The following is a 14102-nucleotide window of genomic DNA, read 5'->3' as shown; positions in this document are numbered from 1 at the left end:
CTGGGCAATACGCAAAGGTGGGCACCACCTACAGGAAGCATCCATGCAGGTAGGCACCACCCACAAGCAGTTACAAATCAACCAGCCAGCACCCCACACAAGCAAGGGACCACATGATGGCACAAAACAAGGAGTTATAAAACAAAACATTACACAACAAATACAAATTCAATCATAGGTTTTATGTAACTATATAATTAAAAAAACAAACTGAATTAGTTATGACAAACACAGGGTTATAAAATAAGATAAGCATAGCTATTATAGTATACCAACGATAAAAAAGGAAATAAAATATAAAGTATAATAAGCTAACATTAATGTATGGCATCAGATAAAACATTTTTAACATTTTGTTAATCACTAGTTGGTTAAAAAAAGTTCACATATTTATTGAAATGCGAAATGAGTCTATAGATAATGTCATTAGAAAGTTATTAAGGTTACATAAGAAAGGTGGGTTACGATTTTTATGCCAGAAAATCTAAGATATTTCTTCTAGTAAAAAGAAACCTAAATGGGAATTTAAATCAATATTATTGCCATTTTTTATTTTCTTGTTTATGAAATTATAAATTTTTAATTGAACTCTATTCAGTTTTGCACTATCAGTGTTGTTGATACTGTTTCAAATCATTGAACTATATTCAAGTGTAGATCTTACTAAAATTATGTAGAGAAAGAGGATGGAATCAAGATTTGAGGTGGTGAAGGTAATAAACTTGATGAGACTGAGTATTTTGTTAGAATAAGACAGAAGGGATTCTATATGAAGATGGAAAAATAGCTTTTGCTAGAGTAAAATGCCTATATCTGTAACATGTTGTGATTTATAAATAGGTGAATCGTCTAATTTGTATTCATACACAATAGGATGGAGTTTTCTAGTGGAGGAAACGATATTATTTGTATCATTATTAAGATATACCAAGCTAGAGTTGCACTAGTCAAAAACCGCAGTGATCTCACATTGGAGTAGATAACTGTCATGATAAGAGGAAATTTTCCCGTAAATTTTTAGGTTTTCAGCGAATAAAGTGCCAGTTGAGTTCTCGACCCCAAGGGCACATTAATTTTTATAGTAGTAGATCATGTACCAGTATCAAAGCAAATTAAGATGAAGTTAAGAAACTGAGCAAGTATAACGTACAAAATTATGATTTAATAGCATGTTTTAACCTTTACCATTTTTCTATATTCAACTGCAAAAGGGGTGAAAAGGCAGTCCATTAATTTTATTATAAAAGTCGTATCTCTGGAGCTAATCAAGCAGGATGTAAGTTATGTGTTATTATTTATAAACATGCAAAATCTACCAACTCTCTTTTTTACAACTGGGTGGAGTTCTATTGTTTAAAAGGTGAAATATTGTAAATATGGTTTTAACATTAAAAAATAATATCTTCTGATCAAATCAAACTTATTTTAACATATTATAAATGATAAATAAACTTACTTTAAGCTACCTTCTCTTATTCAACGTTCTCTGAAAGATCATCTCTTAAGTTGTAACAAGGGTTAATATTATTTTAAAAATAAATTAAAAGTTATGGAATCCATTAATTCATTATTGGCCAAATAAAATTAAACTCAATATAAATATAGGTTAATTATAATTCTTTTGGAGTTCACATCTGCGGTAAATGATAAAATACGGACGAGTTTGGTTTTTGTTTGGTCAATGGATATTTTCATGTTTACTTAGTTCGGAATTTTTACAATGGCATCGGTGTGTGAAAAGAGGAGATGGGTAGAAAATTTAGGGATTTGGTTTATGTAATACTAAGCATATCTAAGAATCGACTTATACGTTGAATAAGAAATTTGATATCTGTAGTCTACATTTCAAATAAAGATGTGATTGTATCAAATATACTTAAATAATGGGAGGTATTTGTAATAAGGTGAAATTATTTAATTATTCTGAGCATAGCTTTAATCAAAGAAAATGAAAGTGTTAGTGTAAACCAGAGGCGTAATATCAGCCTTTTTAACTGGGGTGGCAAAGTGTACCGGGGGTCGGGGGGTATGAAATGAGTAAGGGGGTCTGGGACTCTTCCCCTGGGAAATTAAAAAAAAATTGGTTGTCTGTAAAGTCGTTTTACGGACGATAGTTTAATTTGACAATGTCATAACAAAACATTGATGAAATGATTGCATACTTTTATGAATAAAATTGAATCATTTTTATTGAATTATCACTATTTTGAATGGATACAAAGAAGGAATGAAATGAAATCTACAATTTAATTGATAAATTTACTTTTATTTGCACGCATTAATATAAATATGTTTATTACTTTAACGAAGAGATTATTTTAACTATAATTTTTATACATGTTTGCTATTTAACGTACAATGAGCGTAATGGGACACAGCGTAATGGGGCAATGTGCGTTTCGGGACACTTTTTCGTGCGTGCAGCCAGCGTTCATCGATTTATTAGACGTTATCACGTCATAAAAAAAACTAGCATTAAATTCTTACTTTTTTAAAACTTTTTCAGACTTTTTTCACTTTCACCACAAATCACAAAATAATTGCTAACATTCTATATTTACCCTGAAATATTCATTGCTGATTACTTTAATTAAAAAGCTAAACCATTTGTAAACTAGATATTATTTATATACATCTCAAGAGTATGCCTATTTTTAATTGATTGAGTGTTCGGCCTGATATTTTATCATGTAAGTTTGTAAATTATTAATATTTTTGTTTCAAAATGAGGTGTCTAAATTCTGGGTTGGACAATTCTGGGGTGGGAACTGCCACCCCTTGCCACCCCAGAATTAGGTCTAAGGTATAAATGATGGCATAAACTTAGTTAAAATTAAATAAGTGCTTGTTTAAAAAATTGTTATATTGTCTACATCATAAAATGAAAAGGAGGAAAGTGTGATTACATTAAGGTAAAATATATCCTTGAACACTCTAAAACAGAAGTTTTAAAATCGATACTCAATCTGTACTAGAAATTAAAAAGGCTTCACATAGCCATTTAAAAAATACCATTATTAAACTGTTTTGTTATGAATTAAATATTTTATGCACCAAACAATTCATTGCGCTTCTTTATTCAGTAAAATTTTTTGGAATTAATCACATACTTTTCTTTCAATGGTGAGATTTTAGCAATACTCTGAAATTGCACGAGTGAAGCTGCGGGTTATTAGCTAGTAAATAATTTAATAGTGTAAAACCATACTGATTTACCCCATCTTATCCTATAAAAAGGTTGTATTGTACAGAAGACCAACAGTGTCCAATGTATGCTCCAATGTGCCAAGGGGGGAAAGGGGGGAATGAGGTCACGCGGTCACAAACCACAAACAACTATTCTCTTATAAGTTAGCAGCTTAAGCAATGTCCATGTATTAAAAAAATGTAGGTAGCTGCTCCCTGATGATGGCGACTGCAATGTCAACCGAAACGTCGGTGAATTATTTGCCAAGGACACGGCTACAACCCAGAAGCCAAGCTACTTCAGACAATAGCCGTGAAAGCCTGTGAACATTATTGTGTGCACAAAAAAGGTGGGTTACGGCTATTAAATGAAGGAATTTTAAAGCCAGTAACATAAAATATATGAGGACATATAAGATTACCATTATAACAATTGAAAACAAATATGGCATCTATGATCTTTCTTCTAGTTGATGATGAACCGAGGAGGGTATTTAAATCTATGTTATTGATGGTATTTAATTTTTTGTTAATATAGTCGGATACTTTAGATTGAATCCTATCAAGCTTTTCAAAGTCAGTGTTATTGATGCTATTCCATATAATAGAACCATATTCAAGTTTCGATCGTATTAGTACTGTATAGAGAGAGAGAATAGTCAATATTTGAGGTGTTCTTAAGTTTATGTGGTTGGGAACTTACAACCCAGGGAATCATTTACAAACATTGCGCACACATCATGTGTCACAACACAAATCTTAATCAGGGTCTTAATGTATAAAATAAAAAATTGGGCAAGATTGGTTTTAAGTAGGGATGGGCCGATGAAATCCTCACTGTCTGAAAGTTTCGATAGTTAAGGAAAAATATTTGAATAAAAATACTTGTAGAATGGAAAATTGGAAATGTCTAATTAAAATCCGTAAAGATGCTATCAAATAAATTTTTTTGTAGATGCCTTTATCTACAGTGCCCTGAGGATGATGTTTGTTTAGCATTGCTGGGAACATTTTAGACGCAAAAAGAAATTATTTACGTAATAAAAAATGTAAATATTAGGAATTGACAGTGTAAAATCCTTGAAACTTTAATCACTATATGTATGTATGTGCGTAACTACACTGGATTTGAGGGGTGGATCTGAGATACATTTAGCGATTCAAATTAGAGATTCAGATTCAATAAATTCGGGATTCAACCCATCACTATTTTTAAATCAACAAGCATGATTATTACAAAATGTGCTGGTGAACAAGGATTGCAATCCTAACTGTAGGGGGGGTAGGAAGTGTTCTGTAAGGGTTGGCAGGACTGAAACAACAACAACGGCAGACTGATCTAGTAGCGCAATAATGTAAAGAGTACTGGGGATGCCTGATGGAACAGGAAGAAATAGCTGGATGCAAGTAACAGGTAAATCATGCAAACGAGAGTCAATGGAAAGAAGCATGGCATTAAATTATGTGCACAAACTGATGAAAAATACATCTAAAGAAACTATTATAAATTAGGATTAAACCAAACAATATTTTTGAAGGTAAAAATCCAAACAATAATTTCATTACTACAATATTTGTTTATAGTTTTATAAGATTTAATATTATAATGTATATATAATATATATATTAAAATATTTATACATGTTGATATTTATATGTTTATAATTTTATAAGATATATAATAAGATATTAATGCAGTAAGATATTTTATCGCCACCTACATATCAGACAACCAGGGGCGCAACAACTAAATTTCGAAAGTAGGGGCAATATACCTTTTTATAAAGAATCATCGATCCCCCCTATTAAAGCGGGGAATCGGGGGGTCCTCCCCTGGGAAAATTTGTATTTCAAGGTGGAAAATGGTGCTATTTAAGCAGTTTTATTATCTAAAAATTGATTACACAGCACTTTCTTTGCCCCCACTTCAAGGTTTCAGAGGGGGGGGGGGGCAAAATACCCTTGCCCCCCCCTGTTGTTGCACCCCTGCAGACAACACTCAACAGAATAGGTACTTACACAGCCCTGACCAACTCTACACGGCTGTAGAATCAAATGAAAGATCTAACATAATGAGAGGGAAGCATAGCTTGCATGCCCTTAAATGCATTGCTGGTTTTCCCTTGCAGCTTTGAGCACACACGACTCACTAGAGAATACACAAAAATGGAGAAACTGGAAACAAGGAAGTAGGTAGTATATGCGTGGATGCGCCTGCAGGTCTAGAAAAGTCTATGGTGGGACCGATGCTTTGGCAATTGTTCAGTATATTTATTTAAGCTCGAGAACCAAACACGCAGAAGCATGAGAGGAAAGAACAGTAATGTTGAACTTTAATTCCTTGAATTCCTCACAAACCATCTCAATCATATAACCACTTTTGGTAGAATGCAAGAAGATCTTAATGCTATTTATTTCATGAAGGCAGCAAATATCAAACTTCAGTTCATCATTTGTAAGTTTTCATTTGTCTTATCAGCACTTTCAGGAGTAAATAACATTAACTTCAAACTGCATGAAGTAGACTAAAGAAATAATTTCTCTGTTGCAACATCTCATCATAAAATCTGTCCTTTTGAAATGAAACCAATACTAATTTATTTACATAATTGACTGTTGACTACATGTTTTATGTTGTGGCATATAAACGATAAATGTTTGACAACTTTTTTGATGTGACGTCTAACAAAACGATGAACGCCGGCTGCACGCACGAAAAAGTGTCCCGTTACGCACATTGTCCCATTACGCTGTGTCCCGTTACGCTTATTGTACGCTTGCGCCGCATCTCTATCTCTTCCACTCGATTGGAACAACCATCAATTTGACTTTTTCGAGGCACATTAAACTTGAAACACTCCCATTCGTTTCCTACTTTTCCTATCATCGTCCTATCCTTAAGGGGCCCGCCTACCTGGTCACACACACGGTGTGCAGAGCTTCGGGAAAAACAACGCAATTTCAAAACTACTCAAGATATCCGAGTGGGGTATGTCTACGAATAGCATTTAAGAGTTCGCTGAGGCCCGAAAAGTACTTTTAATTTTGGAACATGTTTTTAAACTGTATTTCTAGAAGAGTTAAAATGGCTAAAACGCATGTTTTGAGAGTAATTTTTAGGCGTAAAAAAACCAGTACAGATTATTAAAAGCACTTAAGGGACTTGCATTACACTTTTATCTTAATTTATCGGCCATATAATGTTGCGGTCACCGCTCAAATTTCACAGTTATTCTGTGACGACGAGAAGACTACGTGTCAATTCAGAGCCTTGTGATTAGAAGCGATACCGCGCTAGAAATACCATCGAGCGTCGCACTTATCATCCCGCCTCACTAACACACATACACCCCTGACGAGGCGGGCCCCTTAACAGAATAACACAGATTGGAAGAAGTTAAATAGCAAACATGTATAAAAGTTATAGTTAAAATAATCTCTTCGTTAAAGTAATGAACATATTTGAAATAATGAGTCAAATAAAAGTAAATTTATCAATTAAATTGTTGATTTCATTTCACTTCTTCTTTGTATCCAACAAAATAGTGATAATTCAATAAAATTGATTCAGTTTTATTCATAAACGTATGCAATCATTTCATCAATGTTTTGTTATGACATTGTCACGTTAAACTATCGTCAGTAAACCGACTTTACAGACAACCAATTTTTTTTAAATATAAAGTACATGCTCAGTGAATTTCACTGAATGTTTTAATTTTATCTTTATTATTAATATAGTTTATCATTCATGCAAAATAAAAGTATAAGAAGCTAAATTATATGTCAAGAAAGTTACGGTAATGATGTTTGCAAAATTTATGTGTAATTTTGCTCTTAATTTGTAAATAATAATTTCAGTACTGTTTCAATCACCAGGAAACCAACATTGTGGTAAATTAGAGTGATTTTAATGGAATGTTTAGTTTTTGTGTGTTTTTTTTATTGGAGGAAAGGGTCTAGTATTATCACCACTCAAAACACTAGTGGTACAACCCAAGCATGAATCCCAGTCCAATTGCTTTTGCTCAGACAGAAACAATCACATTCCTCCACTTGACCCTGACCTCTAAAGAAACAGTCTCAGAATGACAGTTCTAAAGTAGCAAAAGTAAAAAATGGCCTATCAGTGAGTAGCAGGGTGTAACCAACTGAAAACTAAATATGTATTATACATATAGGTGGTGAGGTAGAAAGTAAACATAAGAATTAAGTTTTTTCTATAGTTTTGACTCATCAAAATATTTTTTAAAGAGAGCCCCGAGAATATAACACAAAATAGTTTTTAAGCATTCAACAAAACAGATCAAAATTATTATCCTCAGTAAATTTTATATGAGTTGTTTAGTAGTCGCATTAGAAGTTTAACTTGGGGTTAATAAGATTAGCCACTTATTTTGTGCCTACTACTGGTGTAATATTGGGACTCTGTAAGAAAAATACCAGAGTTCCTCCTAAAACTCTGAAACTTGCTTCCATGTTAGCATTTAGTTTCTATCTTAAAACACAAATGACAATAAAACAATGTGTTCTGGTGTATAATATTTGGAATTCCTCTCTCAATTTGTATGTGCCATAAATTATATTTATTAGACTTGAAAATACATTTTGTTCTTTATGAAGTGGTATTTATAAGATTAAGGAATTAAAAATACCTTATTTTTTCTTATTTCTTATGAGTGAATATATTGTGAGGTCAGTGTTAAGTGATAAAGACACTTGTTGATCCATTAATTGTTAAAAATGTACTTCTTTAATTCTGCAAGTCAACAAAAAATAACACATTTTGAAATGCAGGTAACTGGGTTCTTAGTTAAACTTTGTACCTCACATACAAACACATGCATGTGCATGCACACCACCATGTGCACACAACACACACTGCACACCACACACCACACAGTTCACACCAAGCAGTGCACACCACCACACGCAAGACATGTTGAAAAAAACATGGACCGAAATCAATCAAGTATGGACTTGACGTTTTCAGAGTAACATAGGGAACACATGTTGGTGGTCTAATGTGTTAATAAAGAATTAAGACTTGATTAGTTGAAAACAAAGGTGAACTAAGCATTCAGTTTTCCCCTAGCATAGTGTTTGTGTAGTAACTTTTGCAATGAGGAAAGATTTAATGCTCATCTTGTACATTAATGTAAGATTTGAAAAGTAACAACTTTTTTCTATTTCTACTATACTTAACAATATTCTTATTTTATTCAACTATTTCTTGAATGCTGCTGCCAACTATCACTATTGAAAGAGACAAGTGAATGAATGTATATAATGTCATTGAATGTGTGTATTTTTGTTGAGTGGTCATAGAGGCAGTAGCCTCCAGTCCAGCCCAAGTCACTGCATGATAAGCAAGCGACAAAATCAGGCTAAAAGAAATGTGATTCGTAATTTTTTTAAAAATTGCATTTTTTAAAATTTCTATACGCTTTCGGACTTTGGTAATGCCATTAGTAAAAAATAAACTGATGTTAACTCTGTTCCTCAGTTTAAAATTGATGAGGTTTTTTAATTGTAAATTTGATTTTATGTCTCATCAAACTAAAAAATCATTGCGGGGGTTTCCTAGGAAGTTAGAAGTTTTATTGATAGTGAGTGACATCCCAAGATTAGATAATTTTTTTATTGTATTAGTTGTGATCTGCCAGAAATCAGTTTAATACAAAAAAATATATATTTCTCTTTTGTTTTATGCTACATAGTGTTTTTTTATGTTTTTTACATTGTTTTGTTTTACTCAGTCCTATGTTTTCATTTGTTCTGTTATGTTTTGGATTTTGATTTATATTTTGGTTCAGACCTGAATTCTGTAATTTTAATTTGGAATACAAATTTAATTTAATTTTTAATTTTAAGTTTTTTATTATTCTTTCAATTTTTTTGTTGACTTTGTTTTCAGGCATCGTGGAAAAGTGACTACGGAAGGAGGTAGCATTGTATACTGCTACGATGTTCCAGTAATGGGTAATGGAAACTGATTGTTCAGGAGCTTTCCTAACTTAAGAGTATAGAACAGAATGTGGAAAACATTATTTAAAGTTGCATCTATTCAAAATAGGAGGGGAGAGGTTTCACATCATTAGCTGCTTGCATGCATGCATGACAATTAACCCAATGCCAGATGGTATCAGTTAGAGATGAGTTTGTATGTCACCAATGTGGTAACTTAGGATTGCTGCAAGACAGATTTTTACTATTGATGTTTGAAGTTCTAAGTTTGGCAATGTTAAATACACAGTTAAAAATCTTTACCACGCAGATCTAACACCTGGAAAAAATTAGATTTTCATTACAAGAAAACTATCAACTTTGACTTGTTAGAGTAAGTGATTCTCAACCAGTGAGCGGGAGTTTTGGATGCCATGTAAACACAACATTCTCTTGTGAACTGTACCATTAAAATTTAAAAGTTTTGAAATGATTAATATTAAATAAAGCTTTCCATTGATTTCACTTTGAATTTCAATATTTCACTACAATGTCAAATTACAGCCATTTTATAAAGTGTTTTACGCTGTTTGTGAGAGCTTGAAGGTTCCATGATTTTTCTTTGTTTTCTTGACAATTATATCCTTATGGTCATAAAATGCTGAGAATTGGACTAGGCTAATAAATTTTCTTACTACTTTTAAATTTGTTGCAAAATTAATATTGAAGACTAACATGTCACAAAAACTATATTTGCTTACCTTACTAACCATTCTAGAAAGCCTCAAATAAATTATACAAATGAAGAGTGGAAATGTCAAACATTCTAAGTGCCATCTTAATAATTTTACAGGAGAAGCAAAAAACCTTCTGAGTCTGTTAATACTTAACATAGTACTGCCACAATATGAAGGAATATTCTTCAGCATTACAAGTAGTAAGTTGTATAGTGCGCCATTACCAGAAAAGCAATGACATAGAGCAAAAAAAGCAATAAAATAAGAACGTTATATGTGCCAAATGAAGTGGTGATCATCGGGTCCAAGTGCCATTATGATTGCCGTATATATTCAGGGTTGAATAATAAGTAGGCCTACATTCAATTATTAGTGTGAACACATATTTAAACGCAAAACTTCATTTGGAGAAACCAAACATTACTGGTCACCATTAGAAAAACATTTTACAGGCAGTAGAACAAACGACAATAGGATAGTACACGAATGCTGTGTAGTCACGGAAGGGTAGGCTGTAAAACATCACTTTATGGAACATAGGCTAATGTTACATGTATCCAGTGTAACAGAATATGTATTACATTTTTACACAGGTGTACCAACTAACTGTCTATAATAGTCCCTGTGTTCTTCAGGAAGAAATGGTATCATTGTTAACAGGTTTTTTTTTTCTCAGCTGACACACTGGGTAGATCTTTCACAGTAAGCACAGCATTCTGTAAATCAACCACGGTTTTTCCTCGCTTTAAAACAGGGAAAGCTTGCCACTCTTCCAATTCAGAGTAAGTTTTTTTGATAGCTAGGCCTACCTGTATTTGAGTTGGATGGGTTTGAGCAACCTTAATCATTGTGGACTTAGAAATGTTACATTTACTCAATGTCAGCAATGAGTTTGCAACATTCTTCAAATCAAAGAAGTCACATGAATCCATTGCAACTACATGAAAAGGATTTACAGCTTTTGCTGACTCAACAACCTTATGTAAATCATGGGGAACGAAGGCGTTGCTTACCTTCCTTCGTTTCTCTATAATAGCAAAGTCTCTATTGCAACTCAAATAACTATGACCACTTACCAAGAATGTGTGTACGATTTCTTCAAACCACCCTAGACTCACTAGGAACATCATTAAAAATACAATCGTGCTGTTTTTATTCTGGCCAGCGCAGTTGTCTGACCAGATTATAGGTTTTTACGTTTCAGATGTCCCAAGTTGAAAACTTTCAGTAGGTAGATGGATACCCCTTCTTTTTTTCTGGCTTGAAGTGTTTGTAAAAATCTCTGTCTAACCCAAAAAATGTCTTCGAATGTAGTTTTACAAACCTGTCTTGTGGTACCATTTGTGTCCGGTATTAAATAGCACAACGTGCACTAACGATGACTGTTTGCTGGATCGTCATATTTGCCATGTCTGCGTCTACCTATTTCAGTTACCTGCATTAGTCCTAACAAGTATGTTCCATGTTCGTTTTCACTTGGTAATCCATGATAATCATTAAACAGTTTTAGCTTCCACTGCCAAGATATATTACTGCATTGATAACTGCATTTACAGGTTGCCTAAAACAATATTACATACACAATTAGAATGTTTCACGTAACATCATATGCTGTATTACACATAACATTGCAACTTAACTGAAATGTAGTAGCCTTAGTGATGCATTAAAATTAAGCGCCAAATCATTATTCTTTTATCATTCTGAATGATTACTAACGATGGTTTCTTAGGAATTATAGTTTTTGTTTTCCTCCTCGCATAAGATTGTCCCGATATTCGCCTTTTATTTTGATCATCTCTCCAAGTGCATTTCTTCTTTGCCGTACTGATATTACTTACTTCCATTACAAATTATTCAATTTGCATTCATTCAAGCACATATAGACACAACAAAATATCATAGATGCTTGTAACTGCGCATAACAACAGGACAGTAATGATACACTAACAATCCATGCTGCATGGCACTTAGAACACCGAACGGCAGCACCGCTTGGCACGTAGGCCGGCGCTATCTGTTGTCGAGTGTTTGAACTACTTCTAGGGTGTATTGGCACTTGTAACATTGCTGGGGATACGAAACTAAGCACATAGAACAGTACTGTGAGATAAAACTATTTTTTCAAAAAACCGGCACTTAGAACGTTTGACATTTCCACTCTTCAAATATAGTTGGTCCACTTACATGAAACAAATGTGCAAAAAATGACCTGGAAATATACTTTGTCCAGTCAGTATATTCATAGTGTATCTTGCAAAAGGTAGGGTAGTAGACTTAATTTTTAATTTTTGTACATTGGTGCCAACATGAAATAACAAAGTTATCTAAATGGCAGACTCTAGAAGAACTTTTGGCAGCTGAAAAGTCACAAAATTTTACTTTTTTTTTTAAATATCCCAGAAACAGCCGACTTAAGCAATTATTGTAATAAAAAATGTATATTTTTAAGAAGCTAAATTGTGTTAAAATTTTAATCTATAATGGTTTTGTAGTATATGTATATTAAGTACGTTACCAAATCTTTAAATTGACTCTTTTTATAAAATTTGTAAAAATAAGCATTAATGGTTTCTTATGAGTGGATAACACACATTAGTCTTTAAAGTTTGACTAGAACCTGTATTTTCAGAATGGTTCCCTTTTCATGTTCACCTGCTCCATATCCTCCTTTTGCACTCAATCCCTTCCATCCCCCCACGCCCTGGGTCACGTACTCACAATTCTTGCCGGACAATCGGAGTTGTAGAAGACTCAATCCTACCCTAACATCAGCTCGTGTACAACAGCAACACATATTATACTTCACAATACATTTTATTCTGATGTTTTACCTTAATTTTTTTTTTATCTTTATGTATATGGGAATCAATAAATATTGGGATTATAATTACCAAAAAATTTAATATGCTAGTATATTAAGGATGTTATTACAGCAATTTTCAGGTATATTAACATCACTGTAATAAATAATAATCATTAATATAGTAATACTATTTAATTTTAGTTAAATCCAAAAAAAAAGCCAAACTTGTTTGAAGTACAAAAATGAAAAATAACGTTCAAAAAAACACACACTGTAAAAATTTAACATCTAGATATGAATTCCAAGAATATTCCTACAGTCTTAAAACACTTTATCATAGAAATGAAATTAATAAGTTCTTTGAAGATGTAGGAGGTGGAAGGAAGCTGTTCTCAAGCTGTTCATTTCCATGTTAGGGTACTCCCAAAAGCTAATGGAACAGGTCACCATCCTCTTCAATATCTTTCAAAGGAGAAATTGGTACAGCATTGTCTAACTCCATGCCACGACAGTGTTTGCACATGCTTGAGAATTTAAAACCTGCTTTGATAAAATCAGGCTCTATTACACCCTTTCTTGCAAGCGCATGACACACTATTCAGAATAGTCCCAAATGATGGATCTCCTTTAAGTCAACAAGAGCATTAGATCATCCAAACCCAATCCTTGGGGTTGATGTCGTTCAACCAGCTTAGGATTTGGTAGTAGTACTGATAGCCATAGCAGTGTGCAGCATTACATGTCGTTTGCAATTGTGCAAGATTAATTTTTACTTTGGACACTTATTTACAAACAATTGACTCGCAGTGTGTACAAGGATTGATTGGTCTGAGTTGACGTTGCCTGTGTCATGTCAGTTTCAGAATTTGTTTTCCAGCTACAGCTGTGGCATTGTGACTGCTATCCATGAATGCTGCAGTCTACTACATAATTTATACAACGTAACTGAAAGTTACCATTAAGTGAGTTTAATACTGAATATGTGTCATTCAAGGAGGACAGCTATACTTATCTGTAATTTTTCTCCGTTCACTGTAAATTTGTCTTCTCACCACTATAGTAATATTGCGAAGGGCATCATACCACTCTCTGAGACCGTACAACTGGTAAACATCTTTAAAACCCTTTCATACATCTATTTTCTTATGCATCATCTTCTTAAGCAATAGTGTCATTTATTTGGTGAAGTATGTAAGAGTTATGAATCAAATGAAACCATGATCATTAGAGTTAATTTATCAAGTGAGAAAAATTATAAACTTTAAAGAAGCTTTACCATACTTACTATTTGTACTGCAGGAAAGTTTTTAAAATATAAGTTTTAGGAAATTTAAGGTAAGTACACTGATAGTCATGCTAAGAACGATTTTAGAAAAAAAATTGCCTACCTAACCTTGTTGATGTATTAGTGCTTTTCATGTGTTTGA

General features: G+C 33.1%; 1 protein-coding gene across 3 annotated transcripts in view; it reads left to right on the top strand.

Annotated features, from left to right (window-relative positions):
* LOC134529188 (serine/threonine-protein kinase BRSK2) overlaps positions 1-14102 on the top strand; it is a 172345-nt gene that overhangs the window by 9155 nt on the left and 149088 nt on the right. For 2 of the 3 annotated variants that reach the window (XM_063363025.1, XM_063363026.1), the window contains exon 2: positions 9104-9168. The exons of the other annotated variant lie outside the window; for it this stretch is intronic. In XM_063363025.1, coding sequence (XP_063219095.1) covers positions 9165-9168 — 4 coding nt within the window. In that variant the 5' untranslated portion in view covers positions 9104-9164. The remainder of the gene's footprint in view (positions 1-9103; positions 9169-14102) is intronic. 3 annotated transcript variants of the gene reach the window in all.

The sequence above is a fragment of the Bacillus rossius genome, chromosome 2 (genome assembly GCF_032445375.1).
Source record: "Bacillus rossius redtenbacheri isolate Brsri chromosome 2, Brsri_v3, whole genome shotgun sequence".
Lineage (NCBI taxonomy): Eukaryota > Metazoa > Arthropoda > Insecta > Phasmatodea > Bacillidae > Bacillus > Bacillus rossius.
The sequence above is the reverse complement of the archived record's forward strand: the minus strand, read 5'-3'. Positions and strand labels throughout refer to the sequence as shown.